At 36.0% G+C, this 19,127-nt stretch overlaps 2 protein-coding genes across 2 annotated transcripts; one reads left to right on the top strand and one right to left on the bottom strand.

Annotated features, from left to right (window-relative positions):
- The first annotated feature begins 8,421 nt into the window (after window positions 1–8,421).
- Window positions 8,422–14,561, top strand: LOC107085016 (V-type proton ATPase 16 kDa proteolipid subunit). The gene is made up of 3 exons (XM_015375131.1): window positions 8,422–8,697; window positions 12,131–12,314; window positions 13,501–14,561. The coding sequence occupies exons 1-3, from the start codon at window positions 8,625–8,627 to the stop codon at window positions 13,703–13,705; spliced, it is 462 nt and encodes a 153-aa protein (XP_015230617.1). The 5' UTR covers window positions 8,422–8,624; the 3' UTR covers window positions 13,706–14,561.
- Window positions 14,562–14,738: 177 nt separating this feature from the next.
- On the bottom strand, window positions 14,739–18,278 carry nubp2 (nucleotide binding protein 2). The gene is made up of 7 exons (XM_015375130.1): window positions 18,180–18,278; window positions 17,240–17,355; window positions 16,965–17,163; window positions 15,850–16,004; window positions 15,609–15,719; window positions 15,403–15,472; window positions 14,739–15,127 (listed from the first exon to the last, which is right to left on the bottom strand). The coding sequence occupies exons 1-7, from the start codon at window positions 18,262–18,264 to the stop codon at window positions 14,988–14,990; spliced, it is 876 nt and encodes a 291-aa protein (XP_015230616.1). The 5' UTR covers window positions 18,265–18,278; the 3' UTR covers window positions 14,739–14,987.
- Between the last annotated feature and the right edge of the window lie 849 nt (window positions 18,279–19,127).

The raw sequence follows: 19,127 nt of genomic DNA, 5'->3' as shown, positions 1-19,127 counted from the left end.
CTTTAGTCTGGGAAAGCAAATGCCACATTCTGTTTCTCCCAGGTAATCATGGAAAGGTGTTAAATGTGTTAATTTGTCAGCTGATTGTGACTATAACGCCATATCCAATTTCTAAAAGTTTTCATTTAAAATTGCCAGATAATCTTCTGTTATCCTCCATTCTGAAGACTTTAAAAAGCTGAACTAATCAATGAACTAATCAAATGATATAGTGATGTTTTACATTCTATTTAGCAGGAGAAGCTGGGCTAACAAAGCATATGATCCATTTCTACACTCTCTAAATTCACCTGTCAAATCAACTTTCATAAATCCCCATGAGCCAACTCACTGCACACATTTCTGGCTCTGCTGCTAAGACACTTTGTGCTGAATTGACAACATGCACATCAAACCAAAGTCTCCAAGGATAACTGTCACATCAGTCGGCAATAAAATATCAGGAAAGTGTGAGCTAAAGAATAACAGCCATTGCTATGAGAAACTGACATTGCAAAATGTATGTTTTACTGTAAATGGCCTGTAATTGTATAGCGCTTCAAGTCTACGGTCCACAAAACACTTTACATAACATTCATTCACACATGGTGATAGTAGTGAGCTACAGCATAGCCACAGCTGCCCTCGGCCTCATTAACAACCAAAAAGATGTTTTTCTAAACGACATCACTTCCTATTACAGTATGTAACTTCTTTGCAGGGAGCTAAAAATAAGCTCAGCATTAAAGGGTAAAAATAAACCTTTTTTTTTTAAATAATTTTTAAACAGTTGTGGAAGTTTGAACTGTTATCTGTAAATGAATTTTCTCTAAAAAGAGAACAATCTTAATGTTATTCTGATTAACAAAAAATGCTGAGCTTTTCTTGCAAAAAAGTTTGGACTTGCCAAGTTACATGTTAAAAACACCTGGTTTTATAATAGGCTCTACTTGTGAAATATCACATTTCCAAATGCCAGCAAACTGGACATTTTAGAAAAAGGACTGTTTATTGGAAAATGTGTTTCTTAGTTTTCTGACCTTAGATTAGAGCTGAACAATATCTCAATATATATCAATTCAATATCGATGATATGACTTTTTAGATATTTAAAAAAAATACATTAAAGTCTATAAATATATTTGTTACTGCCCTAGGTTTTATGTAGTTTTTGTGTTTTTCAAAGAAAATCTTCCTTAAATGTTTTATTGGAAGAGTTAGTTGAACATAAGCAAAATAACTTAAAGTTTGTACAACTTAGTCTGTCACAACTTAGTCTGTCAGATTATTTTTTTTATATCAACATTAAAATTCTTAAGAAATGCATCTTTGTATCAGTTTTGGACATATCCAGCTTTATGAAGATTACAAATATTTCAGCTTCTAAATTGAAAAGATTAAAGACTTTATTGAAATCAGAATTGCAGGTGGAAAACATCAAGAGATTTACACCTCAATATCCAATATGGCTGCCTAGCATCAGTTATAAGCTCTTCGGAATATTTTTTTTCTCATAGCTTTTCACGCAGTAATATGACGCAATGTTTAACGAATAATTATGAAATAAGAAATAAAGAGAGTGGCTTTATTTAGACTTACAGACTTAGACAGATTTGTCATTTTGTTTACACAAGTGTAAAAAAAAGAAATTTCGTTTGGAACAGCTCTCTGGACCATTTTATCTTTTTGAAAGTGCAGCCTTGGTAAAAAAGTAAAAAAATATATATATAAAGAGTAATATAAACATATGACTGTACATTTACAGTTCTAACATTTTCATATTTTTTATACGATGAAATAATATAAAAAACAATACAATAACCCATTTTACAAAACATTCAGAAGTCTAATGGCAGTGGGGAAGAAACTGTTGTGGAATCTGCTTTACCTGGATCCATGGACATGCAAATTTTCCCATAATGCTAAAAAGTAATTTTAACCTGATTTAAACAGAATTTATTTGGAATCCCCTCCGCACCACTCTGTTGAAATGTTTTTAATAAAATCTTTTCCGCTGTTTGAAATTATTTTGTATATATTTTTTAAATAATTGATATCGCAGTTTGAAATCCATGTTGGACAATAAGAATGCAATCATCATAGGTATTAAAACTTAAACCCAAAACGTTTAAATCTACTGTAGCTTTGTATTACTAACAGCTTTTAAGGCACATGCTCTATTTTAGTCGGGACATCTCTGTGGAAGCTGACAACAGCCAGCATGACTGGAAAATGTATTTTGAAAATGAGTCAGCGTGTCTTAAAATATAAGCGTAAAATCGTTCCTGTTTAACAGTGCTCTGTGTCGCAGAGGTCAGTTGGTTGTAGATCAGATTTCAGTCCCACCCAACAGGCTCTGTATCTTACAGATATGAAGAAAACCCGATCAGTCAAGACACACGATCCTAAAAAAAAAAAAAAAGTGTGACAATATGTATTTAAATTATTTACTGCATGAAAGTCACATAAAAAAACAGTCTGGTGCCATCAAAGACACAAATGCCATTAACATTTTTTTTTTTTTTTTATATAATTTATCAAAGCTGCTGCTTCTCTTGACGATTCACATCAAATGCTAAAACTGGGCCTTTTAACAATTAGGTTTTATACTTTTATGATTCCTCACATGGAATAAATGTAAATTAAAGGGCAAAAACAGATCCCATTGAAATGATAAGTTTACCAGCTTATTGTATTTTATGACAATCTAAGAACAAAAGATGCAACAAATGTGCATCCTTGTTCTGTGTCTTTTGGGGAGATTGTATCCAACAAATGAACACAAAGTTTGGTATAATTGCAGATGAAAGGAAATAAGTTATAGATATACTGTCTCACTGTGTGGTGCGTGTCCCGAGCATCAATTACTCTCATCTCTCCACCATGGACTGTTCTCCCTGCTACCCTCTGGGAAGAGGCTTATCAGCATTCAATGCAGGACCAGCAGATTCTGTAACAGTTACTTCTCCACTGCCATCAGACTGCTGAACTGTTGAAAAACTCTAAATCATGTCACAGACTCTGCATCGCACTGATAACACCAAACCAAAATACTACATATTTGCACCATATATATTAATGCTCTCATCTTCCATATCAATGCGTCTTTTGCACCATGTTTTTTTCTCCCACATTCTTTACATTTGATCACTGCTTCACTTCATGGAAGGGAAATGTTCATTTACTGTCTGGTAAGCTGTACTAAACGAAGTTTCTTTTTTTATACACTCTTTGTATCTATATATGTTTATATATATCTACATATATCTATATAGATATGTATCTATATATATATATATATATATATATATAGATATATATCTCTCTATATATATATATATAAAAGTGAACATTTCAAATTTGTATTGAGTGCTTAACAATAACCTATTTATGATACAACTGTATAATTTATGAGGGCCACTAACTGACCATTTAATTGTTTGCCATTATGAAAACAACTAGTTACCCTTACCGATCACCTAACTAGTAAACAGAGTGCACTTGTTTAATTTATTCTGTTTAAATGTTCTGTTTTTATTCTGAGATGTCCTTGATAAATTATAGAAACAGCATTGTGAAGTCCAGGAAACACATCAGAGGAACACGTCAGTGGGTATTTTCTAAAACAATATTCAGGCTTTGAACATCTTCCAGAGCTCCGTTTAATTCATAACCTCCATCTGGAGAAAGAATGGACGAACTGCAGGCCATCCAAGACATGGACGTCAGTTTAAAATACAGGCCAGACAGGGACAACATTATTCAGTTAATAAGCCAAGGGACCCCCTTTGATTCCAAAGGAGATCAATACCTCAAGTGGGAGAATTTGTTAACAGAACTGTTTGTCCGAAACCTGTCCTTTTATGAAGAGTGGCAATAAGAATGGCGTTTTAAAGGAAATCTATTTCCTACAATCTTATGGGGACAAAGCAAAGCTGTGGAACAAATTCCTTTGGTCAAATGAGACAACAACTGAATTATCTGGTATGCAAAACTCTGAAACACATAGAAAGTTGATCTGAAGATCAATTCGAATTGGAGCTAAAAGCCTGTAAGAAAAAGTGACAAATTTGTGACTGGGGCATAGATTCCCCTTCGGGCAGAACAATGACCCCAGATTGGCCTTGTCGAAGCTCAACCCAAGAGAATCTATTCCAAGGGATAAAATCAGATTTTTAAATATTCCTATCCTTAAATCTAAGCTTAAACTGTACAAAAAGGAATAGACAAAACATTCAGGCTGTGCATGTTTGTATAGATATAAAACTTTGACTATAAGGCAAAATGTTTTTTCTAAAATGTATTAGTTCAAGGGCTAAATCCAAACACTATCATTATTATGATCAGAAACAGTCCTAAGAGTATGAACTGCTTGGAGTTATATTGTTTTAACTCATAGACATCCACAGCATCCTGTAATTCATTTTAACGACTTTTGCCAAACACATCAGTTAAAAGAGTCAATATTGATCGATGTCACATAATGCAGTTCTCCCAGCAATGTAAAGCCTATTCATTTATAACAGAGGCATTTACCCTTTTGAGAAAATGTATATCCTCTTTACAGTAAGAGGTATTGACTCTGACATTACTATGTAGTTTATTCAAGGATTCGCAGAGCTAATCGCACATGCACGTCTATATTTAGCTACTGTAGTCCTTTGGCTGTTGGTTTAGTGCATCCACTGAAAACCCTGCTTTCCAGCTTCGAGGAATAAGATGCTTAAGAGTTTAAGTCTATGCACCGAGGAGGGTTTTCCTTGGTTTACTCACCACTTATCAGCCCTGTGTATTCATTTGATTACAGAAATGTGAACAGTTCTTATTACTAATGGATTTCTTTGCAAAATGGTTTAAAAAATGTTTCATCATATCAAAAAATGAAAGAAAAAAGAATGAATTATAAAAAGAATAAATTACCTGAGTTGTTTCCTGTATTTTGACATTTGAAAGTCTTTATTTATTTCCCATTCTATATTCCTGGGGTTTGGATTATATTGCATTTTTACGACATGTTGCATTGCTTATTACATGTAATCTGAAAGACAGAGCCAGGCAAACAATTACTTCTCATTCTCTCTTGAAAACGTTTATGATTACTTGTCAACAACACGAGGATTCACTGAAAGCAAACAGAAAAATAATTGTTTTCTCACTACGAAACATATCATATTTCTACATGCTGTTATATGAGCTTGCTGTCCAAGACTGAGACCTTAATATTGAACCAATAGGATAAAGCCTTTTAAAAGAGAAAGAGAAAATAAACATAACATCCTCTTTACTGTGACCTTACTGTTTCATAATTCAGCCTCTGCAGACATGGAAGTAGAGTAGTGTCTAAGAGGAAGGAGGTCAGTGGTGATGCATGTAGACACACCCCATCACGAGTGGTAGGGCTTTACTCTGATTTATGGGGGAAGGGACTTGTAGTTTTGACTTATCCAGGCAATGCTAAAAGAGCAGGGAGGTGGAAGGAAAAGAGGAAGGCAGAACCCACCACACCAGCTCTGAGTCATACACAGACGCATCCCTCCTGCCTCATGAGGGGTTTAAATGAACCTCATTTCTTTTCTTGGTGTAAACTGTGTGCCGTTGCTGAAAGCACTACAGAGAGGAGGGGGGATTTCTCAGCTAACCTACTTAAACAGGCTCATATGCCACATCGCTGCATGTCACAACTGACAGAAAAACTCTCTGCTGCATGGTACATATGGAGGGCCAAAGGTGCCAAAATAAAGGAATTTTTATATCACTCTGCTGTTATTTGCACAAGTCAATTTAGACAAAATAAAACATAAACATAAAGTTAATTGTAAATATTCTGAATTTCTTTTTATTGTCTTATGGAAGGTATTAGGGAGGATTTTCTCGACTTTTTTAAAAGACTGGCTCCCTCCACTTAAAAAAAAATGCGTGTGCGAGAGCATGCACAAGCCCATGTCTCCTGGTGCACGCTCTGTTTAAAAGTTGCTGTTCTCATAGCTCATACAAGCTTACTATTCCTGAATGTCCGCCCTCACCCCTAGATTCCTGAATCACTATTGAGAGCGGGGACTTTATAGTGAACTCTGTTAACTTATTGTTTCGACAGATGATCACTTCCCAGTTGGTCCACTGCACAGTGCCTGCGCCATCTTTTGTATTAGTTGCTGCTGTTGGCAAGTGACAGCCTATGGTGCATCGGGCCTCTGTGACAACAAATCCCATAATGCTTTGCAAGGAGAGCTCTATGGACAAAGTATTCCGGGATATATCTGCCTCTTCTAAGGCCTTTCTTTTTTTTCTTATGACCCTCGGCCATTTTCATTGAACACAGCTCACCACAGACATACGCCTGAAAGTGTGCATGCGCAGAAAAAGATAGGTAAATGGGGACGAGCACGTAGGACGGCCTTAAACATATCACCAGAATGATTGACAATTAGGACGACCACTTATTTAGATGATCCACTCAAAATAAAAGATCATCCTCTATACGTTTAATGTAAAATTAAATATTTGAATGTAAAAAAAAAAGATCATTCACACTTTCATTTTTTTTACCCCCTGTGTTGTAGAGTACAATTAATAATTGAAACTGTAACTGGGTTGTAAAATAGACTCTAATCTGATTTGTTAACCTGTACAGGAAGTCAGTTTAAGATTAGTTACCTGGAATGGAGCAGTTTTAGCTCCATCTACTGATATTTATGTCTGACTGATAGAAAATATACACTGAATATGTGCTGATGCATCTCACTTATTGAATAAATTGACATGTGATTAAATAGTAGAATTAAATAGTTGTTTTTACATGTGACGTATAAATTATTGCTTTTAAATGTATTTCTCTTATAGAAAAAATGTGTTTAAACATTTAAAAGGAAACTATATTAGGATAAAAACCTAAACAGTGTGAATATACAAAACATAAATTGATTACAATTGATTTACAAATGTCTTTTACAGAAAAAAAAATATTTTTACATACTTTTTAACAATTTTAAGGGTTTTATTACATTTGCGAATAGATGCATATATTTAAACATCCGTGCATTCTAGATAGAAGTTAAAATGGATAAAATTCTTTCAGGTTTGAGTTCTGGGGCGAACATCTTTTCCTTGGTCATTACTGACCTACTTTTATCAACAATCATTCTGCATGAAATTGATATTTACAAGTATGAATATCTACATAAATTGATTACTTAATAAGTTTTTATTAAAAGTAAATAGTTATTTATATATGATTTCATTGAAGACATCTAGATGACTTGCAGAAGCACATCATTTTCTCTTAACCCCATATAACACTAAATCTAGTTCTGAAAAGAGCATGAATCATGTGCTTATCATCTTTAATGTTACTATATTGATGTGCATCATTAGCCACAGTGTTTTTTCTTGTCAAAAAATTATGAATGCATGAAAAAATAGTAAGTAATACATGAAAAATGAAAATAAATCTTCCACCTGAGAGTATTACTGCTGCCACCATCTTTATTAGAGCGAGAAAAATGGTAGGGGTGGCCATAAGGGTGGCCAATGATTGGCTAAGGTTGCCCATGGCCACCCATCTAGCTCTGCCCCTGTTGACCTCTTCCTTGTCTCCCGTCAACAAAATTTCTAAACTTGAATATCAATTATTGGATATTAGCGGAGTTGTGGCCTAGTGGTTAGGGCATTGCACTTGGATCTCAGAGGTTCTGAGTTCAAGCCCCACTCCCACAGACTGCCACCCTGGCTCCTTGACCAAGACCCTTAACCCCCACACAGCTCCCCGGGTGCCGCACAATGGCAGCCCACTGCTCCCCAAAGGGATGAGTTAAATGCAGAGGGTTAATTTTGTTGCTTTGTATTTGTGACAGAGTAATGACAACAAAGTTTAATTCTATTATATCACCAGTTTTGTCTTGGGTCGGGTTAATCTTCTGCAACTTTCAACTTTCACATCAAAGAGAAGTTTTAGAGATCACATATGACCTGTGTCATTTATGATTTATGTATTAATTTGTCAAATTTTTGGCTAACAAAAGTCATGTTTGTTTTATTGATGCCTATTTCAAAATTCTAAAAAAATATTGGAATAGTTACATCAGTATTTTTTTTGGAAGACATTTAAAAATGTCATTTCAACCTTTATGACTGATCTTGACAAATTTTCCAGATTTACAGTCTTTTCATCCCTCTGCCCTCAGGCTGCATAGGAGCAGACCAAATGGATGCCTGACAAGGGGAACTTTTTATAAACACAATTAAAATAAACGAAAAATGACACCTGGCATAAAATAAAGTTGTCCGTTATAATATTAAAACATTTTAATTTGTATGCATTTTTTTACGTCGCAGTGTATAATATAATGATAACTTAATTTCCCCCCCCGCGCCGAGCAAATTGAGCGTTCCATCCGTTCAGTCAGTCAGGTGATCTTTTCCGCTTCGCCATTTTGTGTTGCTGCGCCGGCTATTTATCTCAGGAGTCGTGACTCTCCCGTTTACACTGTTAGTTAGCTTATTAGACGGTTCCTGGTTTACGCGGCGTCGCTTGCCAAGACCGCGGCCTTTCGTTTTTCCATCAAGTGCGCTTTTTCCTCTTTTGGTTAATCGCTAATTGTTATTTTTGTACATTTGTTTTATTTTTATACGTAATTTAGTGAAACAGAATGTCGAGCTCAAGTCCTGAATACTCGCCGTTCTTCGCGGTGATGGGAGCCTCCGCGGCTATGATATTTAGTGGTAAGTGTCTAACACTTTTGGTTTATTTCTTATTAATCTGTACGTATTAACTGATAAATTTGTTTAATTTGAATAAAGTGTCATTAGCTTTTAGCTACCCGTAGAGCTTTGTAAGGCTCGCGTTAGCTAAAGCTAACATTTATTTGCTAAAAAGTTAGCTGTCATTTTTGTTAGCTATAAGGCGTATAATGAATTTGTTTTCTTGTCTTTAAACATATCGGTGTTTTTATTTATTTTTTTTATGTCACAGTGTTGCTAGTCTTAAGTACCCAGCTATCGTCAGCTATGACGAGCTAAGCCTTGTTAACTAGCTGGTGAGAAACGTCTGAGTTAGCATTGAAGCTAACCGATCAACGTAACACACTCTACAGAAAAAATATAACACTAACTAGTTTTCTGCCTTTGAGTTTGGTATTATATAATCGATTTTTAATTATTTAAAAAGTAATCTAAAATGTATTCCTCTAACTTGTTTGTTGGCTTGTTAATGTTGAATATCCAATTTAGTTATTGCCACCATATCGACTAAGCTGCCTTTTAAATTTAACTGGTCCAATAAGGAGACTAAATAAATGTGTTGCAATGTGGATTAATGATAAACTAATGTTACAGTCGAGATCATAAATCCATAAGAATTTGAGTCCATGCCCTCTACCACAAGCTTTATTTAATTACCACGTAAACATAAACGAACTGCCTTGGTGTATGCTTAATTTCTGGTATGCATTTCGTTAAAATAAAATAAAAACCAACAGAAAATGTAAGCTTTCTTATTACATTGACCATTGGAAATCATGATGTGGCTGACTTCCTATTCCTCAAAGCAAGGGTGAGGTCACATGATTGTCACATGATGAGACTTCTGACTTGGATTTACAACTTGGTCCTCTAAAATTAACGTTTAAACTCTTGTGAGCAGTTTTTAAACCAGTTTGGAAAGTTTTATCAACTGTAGTGAGATTTTGTCTGAATGATTTTACTACCTTAATGACAGTGGCAGTTCCTCTGGTTTAGATTAACTTCATAATATATATAAGCTTTATTTAACTTGAGATGTACTAGACCTTTATTTTTCTGACAAACACCAAACCCCTGTAATTAAAGGGATAATTTGCATTATTTTTTATTTCTTTATTAAAATTAAACCTTAAACTCATGAGATAATGCACTCAATACAAAACAATGTGGTCTCATAAAATAATCTCATAGTGCATCAAAGTTATTTTCTGTTGGCTGATGTTGATGGTGAAAAATGGTGTGTAGTTTTAAGAATTTTAAATTGTGGAACTCTGGATAAATTGAACTGAGAGGAAGAAAATGATTTAATTCCCCGGTTAGAACTTATCAAGGGGAACTTGGCTGCTTCTGACTTCCATCTGATAAAATATTACAGCTCTACTGTCTTCTAATTTTTTTGTTATGAAATAGTTTTTGTTCCATAGTATGAAAAATCAGTTGTTTCGTTTTTGTTTTTTTACAGCAAGCAGGTAAGGGAAATTACAACAAATAAAGTGTTGTAGGCATGAAAAATGGATTATTGAATAACATGGAATTTGCTAGCAAAAACTGTATCCTGTAGTATGATTAAGCACTAAAATGTAATGGGGAATTGGCTCCTCCACAAGGATCAGCACTCAAAGTGAAATGTCATTTGTATTAAATGAGAATTATGCTATTATGGAAGGGATGAGTTGGGTATGGTGATGAATAGGGATGCTAAATAACAAATTAGATCCTTCAGATTGATGTCATTGACATTACGATGTAAATTTGAAAACCATCCATTTAAAATTTCCTAAATGTGAAATAAACATAAGTGACCTGCTGCACCACCAGGGGGCCTTACAAAAAACATGGTGCCATTCTAAGCTGCACCACTGTAGTTAAATTTGTCATAGGAAATCAAATTCTTTTGAAAGTAACATTAGACACCGTTTTATCATTTGGACGGGGGGAAATTTTTTTTTTTTTTACCAAGATTGTTCAAATCTCAGCTGTCTGACAATTTGAAAAGAGGCATCCCTTAAATGATGATGCAGATATTTTGCCTCCGCCTACTGCAGAAATAACTGCTGCACAACAGAAACTTGAGACAGAATTAAGCTGTTTATTTGCTTTTGAGGAAATATTTCTTTTACATGACATGAAAGGTTTTTGCATGTTGCATTGTTTTAATTTTTTAAAAACATGTAGATAAACTAGGGATGCAAATTGATTTATGAATAAATTAACGTGAATTGATTAAAATGCCAGTAAAGCTGTACTTGAGTATGAATGAGCAGCAGTTAAGCAAACATGACCGTGTTCCCTTTTGCTTCTGTTGTAGTTTACAAACCGCTGCCCAGTTACACTCTCTCAAACCCCCTTTAGTTAGATACGACTGAACTAACCTTCACTGAGTGCAATCATCTGATGCATCTCTAGAAATGAATGGATGCATGGCACTGTGCCATGTGAACATCTGAACAGCTGTTCTTGTAGAAACCTACAGCCCAGTCGGTCTGTAGATCATCCAGAAAAACCCCAGGACTAGTAGAACATGAACAGAAACCCCAGTTCAGGAGGCTTCGGGCTTTAAAGACTGCTTTCCAAGATGATCCCTTGGGAAACTTTTCAGATTTAATCAGCATCATTTTTGCTTTATAAAGCTGAGAAAATGACTTTGCCAAAGTCCTGTTCCCCACATCACCATAGAGTAAAATCTGCACAGTAAATGAAGAATCTACCATTTTTCCTTCTTTAGCTTTGCATTGTTCTGCTAGTTAGCTATTGAATTTATCCATTAGAAAATTAGGGATTGCAATGGAATAATATTGGTTCTTAATGTCGTTGGGAAATCTGGCCAAACCAGCCTGTCTGATTCCTGACAGCTCTGTTCCATGTGGTAAACAACTTTCTGCTTCACCTGCAAGATCTTGTCGGGCCGAATCAATAGTTGATAGATGGTAGCTAGTTTTTGTTTGCTTGATATTGTTTCCGCTCTTCCGGCTGGATGTTTGCTTTCTTCATCTGACCTGTTTCTATATAATGCTAATAGATGTTCTTTGGAAGTTTTATTTTTTCTGCCAGATCTAACTGAAGTTTGTTATCCTCACCCTGTTAACATCAGGGATATTTACCAGACACAAATATGGTGGGCACATAGCTAAGAGCACATGTTCCATCGTAAAGCCTCCGTTCCTCTTTTATTATCTTTTTTCATTATAATTATGGAGAGAAAATGTGATTTGCCATTTCCTGTTTGCATAAGGTGAAAGGCCCTGGTGAAGTGATTTTGGACTTTTCTTTTAGGGGAACAGAACCTGTAGTAGCTGCTTCATCTGTTTCACTTCTTTTTTTTTCCCCCAGCTGTATTTTAGATTTTCCATCAGCTGATTTATTCTTGTTTCTTTTATCATTTTTTGGGTTAATGTTATGTTTTCTCTCCCTCTAGCCTTGGGGGCAGCCTATGGCACGGCTAAGAGTGGCACAGGTATCGCTGCCATGTCTGTGATGAGGCCGGAGCTCATCATGAAGTCAATTATCCCTGTGGTCATGGCTGGTATTATAGCCATCTACGGCCTTGTAGTAGCAGTGCTGATTGCCAACAACATCGCACCAGATATCACTCTTTTCAAGTAAGTTCAGCTAAGCACTTTTTTGTACAGTCACTGGTACATTTTTATATCCATAAGAGGTAGCAGTTTACTCTTTCCCTGTAAATGTATTTGTAGAATTCCATAAAAATATTAGATTTAAGAAGTTACTAAAAAGAGGTTACCGGTTCTCAAAATGAGTCCATTGATCTGATCCGGATATATAAACCTAGATAAGTATTTAAAAAGAAAAAAAGATTAGGTAGTTATATCAGTTTCATTTCATACCTGCCTACAGGGCATTTTGGATCAGCTCTAATTGATGCTTTTAAAGTAATTTTTTATAATTGTACTATGGCTGGAACTAACGATTATTTTGCTAATCTATTATTATTTAGATTATTTTTTCAATTAATAATCGGATAGCAAAAAGTTCCTTAGAGGAGATTTTTTTTTTTTACAGAATCAAACTCTGTGAAACTGAAACTTCCATTTGCGGAGTTTTGGGTAGAGCACATTAAAAGGCTTTTTTTTTGCTAATTTAGTAGAATTACTACTCTTAGTGGGCTTCTCAGTCAGCTTAAAGTATGTTTTAGAGTCTCTACACTCCAGTTTATGGTTAAGCGATTACAAAATAAGTTGACGGTTATTTCCATGATAAATTAATCCAATTAATTGTTGCAGTCCCAAATTGTAGTCTAAACTATCTTAAGAAAATTAGCTTAGGCTCCTATAAAAGACAGCAGGAGTTTTCTTGGTTATCTTGATTTTATCTAACATTTGGTTTGAACTTTTTAGTTTTCCAGTTTCTCCCTTATTGATATTTAATTTTAATTCGGTAAAACAAATTGTTCATCATGGTTAGCAAATAGTATAAAGAAACTTTATAGAGGAATTTATTTCTTGCTTATTGTAAAAAAAGTGGATGTCAAAAGGCTAATCATATTGGTTTATGTATTGTGCACAAATGCTCAGAGCAGTGGTTATATGTCCTTATACCTGAATTAAAAATTAAATGGCACTGCTACCTCTGCACCAACCTTTTGCTTAGCCAGCACCTTTTTAGGTGGAGGCAATGTGATTAGACGCTCCAGCTCAGTTGCACGGTCACCATGTGGCTCCAGAATTACTTTATATTTGTCTATTAAATGTAAGATGAAGATGCATTTATGTAATGTTTTCTTTACCAGACCACTTGGTTAACATTGTGGCACTTGTTTCTTTTTAGGAGTTTTCTTCACCTCGGCGCTGGACTCAGTGTGGGTCTCAGTGGACTGGCAGCAGGCTTTGCGATTGGTATTGTGGGAGACGCAGGTGTGAGGGGCACAGCTCAGCAGCCACGCCTTTTTGTGGGAATGATCCTCATCTTGATTTTTGCTGAGGTCCTGGGTCTCTATGGTCTTATTGTTGCTCTTATTCTCTCCACAAAGTAAAGAGTCTGCTACTGCAACATTGGCCCATAATTCTGTTTGTGGAGAAAGTGTAAAAATAAAAAAGGGGGGGATAAAAAAAAAAAAATCTGCCATGCAAAATGAAAAAAGTTTAAGTGTGAGAAAGTTGATTATGATGGCTCCATAAATATGGTCTTTTCTCAATGTGTACAGTTGTCCCAATTTGATAGTCAACTTGTAAATGCGCACTGTAGTGATTTTTGTCTGTCTTGTATGTGTGTTTAAAAAAGAAAATTGTGAGGATTCCTTCTCTCCCTCCACTTATTTCAGGCGTAGAGGCCAGCTGGTGCAGCTTGGCCTCTGGTCTTAGAGCTGACCAAAGGGCCACACAGCTTTTTCTCCCCACATCAGCCTGGGAACTGTAATAATCTTGAGGATCTATTTGTAAAGACAAACATGTATGGACTTAAGATTTTTGTTTTGCTGATTTTATTTATGACATGTTCATTGAACTGTTAAGATGCAGCAAATATCTAATTGTCCAAGATAATATACATATATAAATATATACAGATGTATAAATATCACTAGATTTAATGCACTGTGGGGTAATTGTTATAAGTGACTTTCATCTGGCTTTAAATCTTGGTCTAACGATTGCCTTTAGTATGTTGCTGGTGGAGTGGGAGTTGTGTGTAGCTGTATTCTAATCATTGCGTGAACATTTTCAAACTTCAGTGTTTTTTCTTGTACTGCTGTTTGCATTAAAGATGTGTGTGCCCCATGTTGGGTCTCACCGCTGTAATTTCCACATTCCTTCGCATTCACAACCTCCTGTTTCACCTGTGGCTGTACCTCATTTCTTTCCCATTCCTGGCATTAAAAATCTTGCATGGGATTTGGGTTTTCTTGCTGTTGGAAGTACCGCCCCGCAGACTAAAGTGATTACCTTTGAAGTTCTCTGCAGCTTTTGATCTGGGGGATATTTTCTGGAAATTTCTTGAACCGTCCATCACTAATCGTGTACAAACTCTGGATGTATTAACAATTTGTCAATTAAAGATTCCAACTTTTGAATGACTTCCAAACACACAGTCTTCGCTATTTCATATGAGTGAAAGGAAGCTTTAAGTTCACTGGTTTTGCAGATGTCTTCACACCACAAAACTGCAACTTCAGCACCAAAAGATGACTAATCACAAAAGGCTGGAGACAAAACAGAAATGATTAAAAATACTTTAATCAATGTTTATTTGAACTTTACAAAATGTAATGTCTTCACATGTACAAAATTACTAATATCTGTGTTCTGGGGGAAAAAAAATTAGTCAGATTCAAGGCTCTTGAGCAATGACTGAGATATGCTGCTGATCGCACCGAATGTGGCGCTGTCTGGAAAGGATGTGGTAAAGTCTTTGCCTTCCTCTAAGCTGGCACTGAGAAGAGGATCCAAAGGAACAGAACCTGAAATGAGAAAGTTAAAGTCTACATTAACGCCACAAACTGATGAAACATTCAGGCACAGTTTTAGCACAACCAATGCATGTCCAATTTCAGGGGGTTTTCAAGAATCATGGTTCTATTAAGCTACCATCTGTACTCATTAAAATTGTTAATGATCTGCATTCAGGACGGAAATAAATGAGTGCCACAACCATTTTAGCAGCATTCTACAGACTCATGTTATACGTGGAGACACCTTTTGGCTGTGAATTGGTACTACAAAGTATCAACCCCACCTAGAAAAACTGATCCGGTTAGTTTGGCCAACTCTTCACCTCCACCCTTTGAGAAAATGTTGCTGCATTCCTGTAAAAAATAACAATTGATTTATAAGTAAACATTTTGGCATCTCCAAACAATATTAACCATTTTTCAATATACAGATAACTATTCCAAATGTGGGAATTAAAGTTGACGGTTAAAGTAAAAAAGTATTACTCACAGAACAATGTGGGCAAACAAAGCCACTCATGTTCTCTACAATTCCCAGAATCCGAACACCGGTCTTCTTACAGAAGGTGATCTCTCTCCGCACATCGCCTGTGGATACTGCCTGTAACCAGTGCCATAGAAAATGCAACTACTGGTTTGCCTCAGTTTTGATTTTGAACGATAAACAAAAAGGTAAAGCAGGAATCATATCTTTTTATTTACTCACAGGATAAACTTGGTTCACTGTTTACCTGAGGTGTGGTGACCAATACAGCTCCATCCACTTTATGTTTTTTTAGGCTTTCCAGTACAGCCAAATGCTCATCAGATGTCCCTGGCGGCGTGTCCACCAGCAGGACATCCAGCTCCCCCCATGCTACATCTGACACAAACTGGCCAATTAAAGCTGGTGAAAAAAGGGACAGTTAGCTGAGGAATGATTTCAAGACCAAATCCTGCTGAACACCACTTTTGCTATTTCTTTTTCTGATCCAAAAAAATATGTTTTGAAGACTACCTTCTTCCACTTAAATTGTTAAAACATATAGCTTAACACACAATCGTTAGTAACGCTGTAAGGAAACAGCTGGATTATTCTGGTACAAGAAGAAAAACTGGTGTTCTGAGCTGCATCTTTTGAGTCCTTGTTCGAAAACCCATGACCTTTGATTGAGACCAAGTTTTCTGACAGCACATTTATCTCCAAACTAACTCCATAGTCATGAGATCTCATCATTGCCTGCACAGACCCAAGACACCGCCGTGCCAGATTCAACAGTCCTCCACGGTCAGTTCAGCTCTATAAATGGTAGACTGTGTGATCCATCACTGATGTACTTTGACCTTATTCTGGTCTCTTTATCTCTCTGTTCAAGTCAAGATTCTATGGATGCTATAGGCAGGTTGGCTACAGGCCTGTGGACTTTAAACCTCTAAATATGTGCAGTTTTGGTCACAGAAGCATCAAGCTGCTGGGAGATAATTTATAGCCTTTATCTCTACAAAGCCTGTCTATAATCGTCTATGTGAGACAAGAAATTTCAAAAAGAATTAGTTGCATTGGTTAATTTCCATTTCCATTATTAGTCATGTTGATTTCAAATATAAATCCACGAATATAGAAAATTCAAAGGAGGCCAGCACCCTGTTTTTACTTTTTATATATTAGTGTAACAATGGGCATGCAGGTGACACAGTGGTTAGTGCGCACAGCCCATGCATGGAGGCCTTAGTCCTCGACGCAGCCGACCGTAAAAACTTTTTTTTTTTAAATGATTGTAACAATATTTAGATTTAATTGAAAGTGTGTTGATTTAAAAAATAAAATCCTATTGCTTTAAAGGTGGTTTTGCTTTACATGGCCTACCTGTTTTCTTAGGGCCCCTCCACACCACAGCTTCATCCGGATCTTCCATCAGGAAACCGATGGACATCAGTGCCAAACTCTTCTGAGCGTCCGTGTATACTGGTACCCATCCTGAATCACACTGGTGCACTTCTGGTCGTCCAACGCTGAGCATACGTGGGATACTGGGCCCACAAAGATCCACATCAAGAATCCCAACCTGGACATAAAACAGTATTAGTTTGGTTGTGCAGGCAGGTTATATCTAGCAGTGAGTGCAGGGCTGCAGGACTCACCTTCTTGCCGACATGCCTCAGTGCCAAGGCCAGCTCTGTGGTAATGGTGCTCTTTCCAACACCACCCTTTCCTGACAGAACCAGCACAACATGGCGAACCAGAGCCAAGCTTCCATCTACAAGCAAATCAAAAATTTACATCAGGGGTCTTCGTTTTCCAGGCCAAGGACCCCGAAACTGATGGCGAAATGGAGCGGGGACTCCATAATTATATATTGTATAAAATTATGTTATATCGAACTGGTCCTATAGTCGCTCTATTACAGATGGAGTAATGTAACGAAAGTAATTTCGCCCTGTGATTATTAAAGTATTTCTGATTCTGATTCCTCATTGATGGGACAGGTGTTGTGAATGAAATGGTGCCCAGCTTGAAAGAGCTCCTGTGTGTCACTGAATGTGTGCCTTGATGGCTGAAAGACTTCCTCAATCTACCTGTTTACTACAGTGTGTTGAATTCATGTTAATGTGTATTTAAAGACATGTCAATTACTGAAAAAAATTGCAGGGGGAATAATAACAAAAAAGTCTAAACCAAAACTTTTGCGACCCCCGTGCAGTACCTCTGTTGTCCCCCTAGGGGTCGCGCACCCCCTGTTGAAGACCTCCGATTTACATTATTAAAGAAAACAGCCATTAATGTAGAAATCTGAGCTAATTTTCCCTTCAATAAAATGACTGACATAGGTTATTATTGGTCGATTTTGTTTTAAATATAGTAATTAAATGTACGTTCTGCAAACACAAACTATCCATTATATTTTCGTTAGTGTAATGAGCGGAATGCAGTGTAATGTTGGAAAGTTCCAGTTAGCTTTAGCAAACGGATCAGTGAATTTCACATCCAGCTGTATTTAAGGCAATTATATTCAGTTCATGTGACGATAAACCAGCTGTTCGGAGCGATAAATCGCCATATTTTCCAGTATCTCTTACCTACCATTATTCTGCTCCATAGTAGAGATGAAGGCTCTAAAGTATGCACATGAACATAGCAGAGAAACAATAACTTCCGGTGTCGTCATACACCAATCACATGCGCTAAATGACCGGAAGTCCCGCCTCTTTATGCAACGTAGGCGGAAACAGTCATCAACGCCTCCAGTAGATGAAAACCTTTTTATTTATGTTCTTTAGATCAAACTTTACTAGTTTTTATTTAATTTCCACAATTTGTGTAAAATCAATGCAGTTAGTATGTGTCTCAGACTTAATTTCTCTGCTCCATGTTGTCACCGGATGTTCTTTAGTTTTCTTTAATAAAAGAAACAGACAAAAATAAAGCATGCATACTAAGAATGATAGGTTGTAACTAGTTATATTTACTCAGTTAAATTTACTTGAGTAACTTTTTAATAAAATTTTACTTTTAGTAGTTTTACTGCAACATCCTTTACTACTTTTACAAACTTTTACTTGAGTAATATGTTTGTAAAATATTGATACTCTTACTTGAGCGAAATTTGTGGCTACTCCATAGAGAGTTATGACTTGGACAGATTTATTTTTTGTGTACACGAATGTAAACAAAAATAAATTTTGTTTCAGCTCTCAAGACAATAATTTTTTTCAAAGTGCAACCTTGAAAACAGTAAAAAAAAAAAAAATACTTAAAAACATTAATATAAACATATGACTGTATATTTACAGTTCTAACATTTCAGGGTTTTTTTTTTTTCTCAGTTAAATTATCATAAAACAACGCAATAAATTCTACCCTTCCACCAAAATACTAGAATTGAAAATTTGAATAATAGTGAATTTTCCAAAAGTGGGATGATATGGAAAAATACACCTTTCAAACGGAACAGAATGGAGACAATTATGCATCCATATTTACATTCCAGCGCCATACATGCGCGCTCTGTGAGGCGCATGGAAGAAACAG

This window comes from Cyprinodon variegatus, unplaced genomic scaffold, assembly GCF_000732505.1.
Source record: "Cyprinodon variegatus isolate N-32 unplaced genomic scaffold, C_variegatus-1.0 Scaffold113, whole genome shotgun sequence".
NCBI lineage: Eukaryota > Metazoa > Chordata > Actinopteri > Cyprinodontiformes > Cyprinodontidae > Cyprinodon > Cyprinodon variegatus.
Note: the sequence above shows the minus strand (reverse complement) of the source record. Positions and strands in the feature narration are given on the sequence as shown.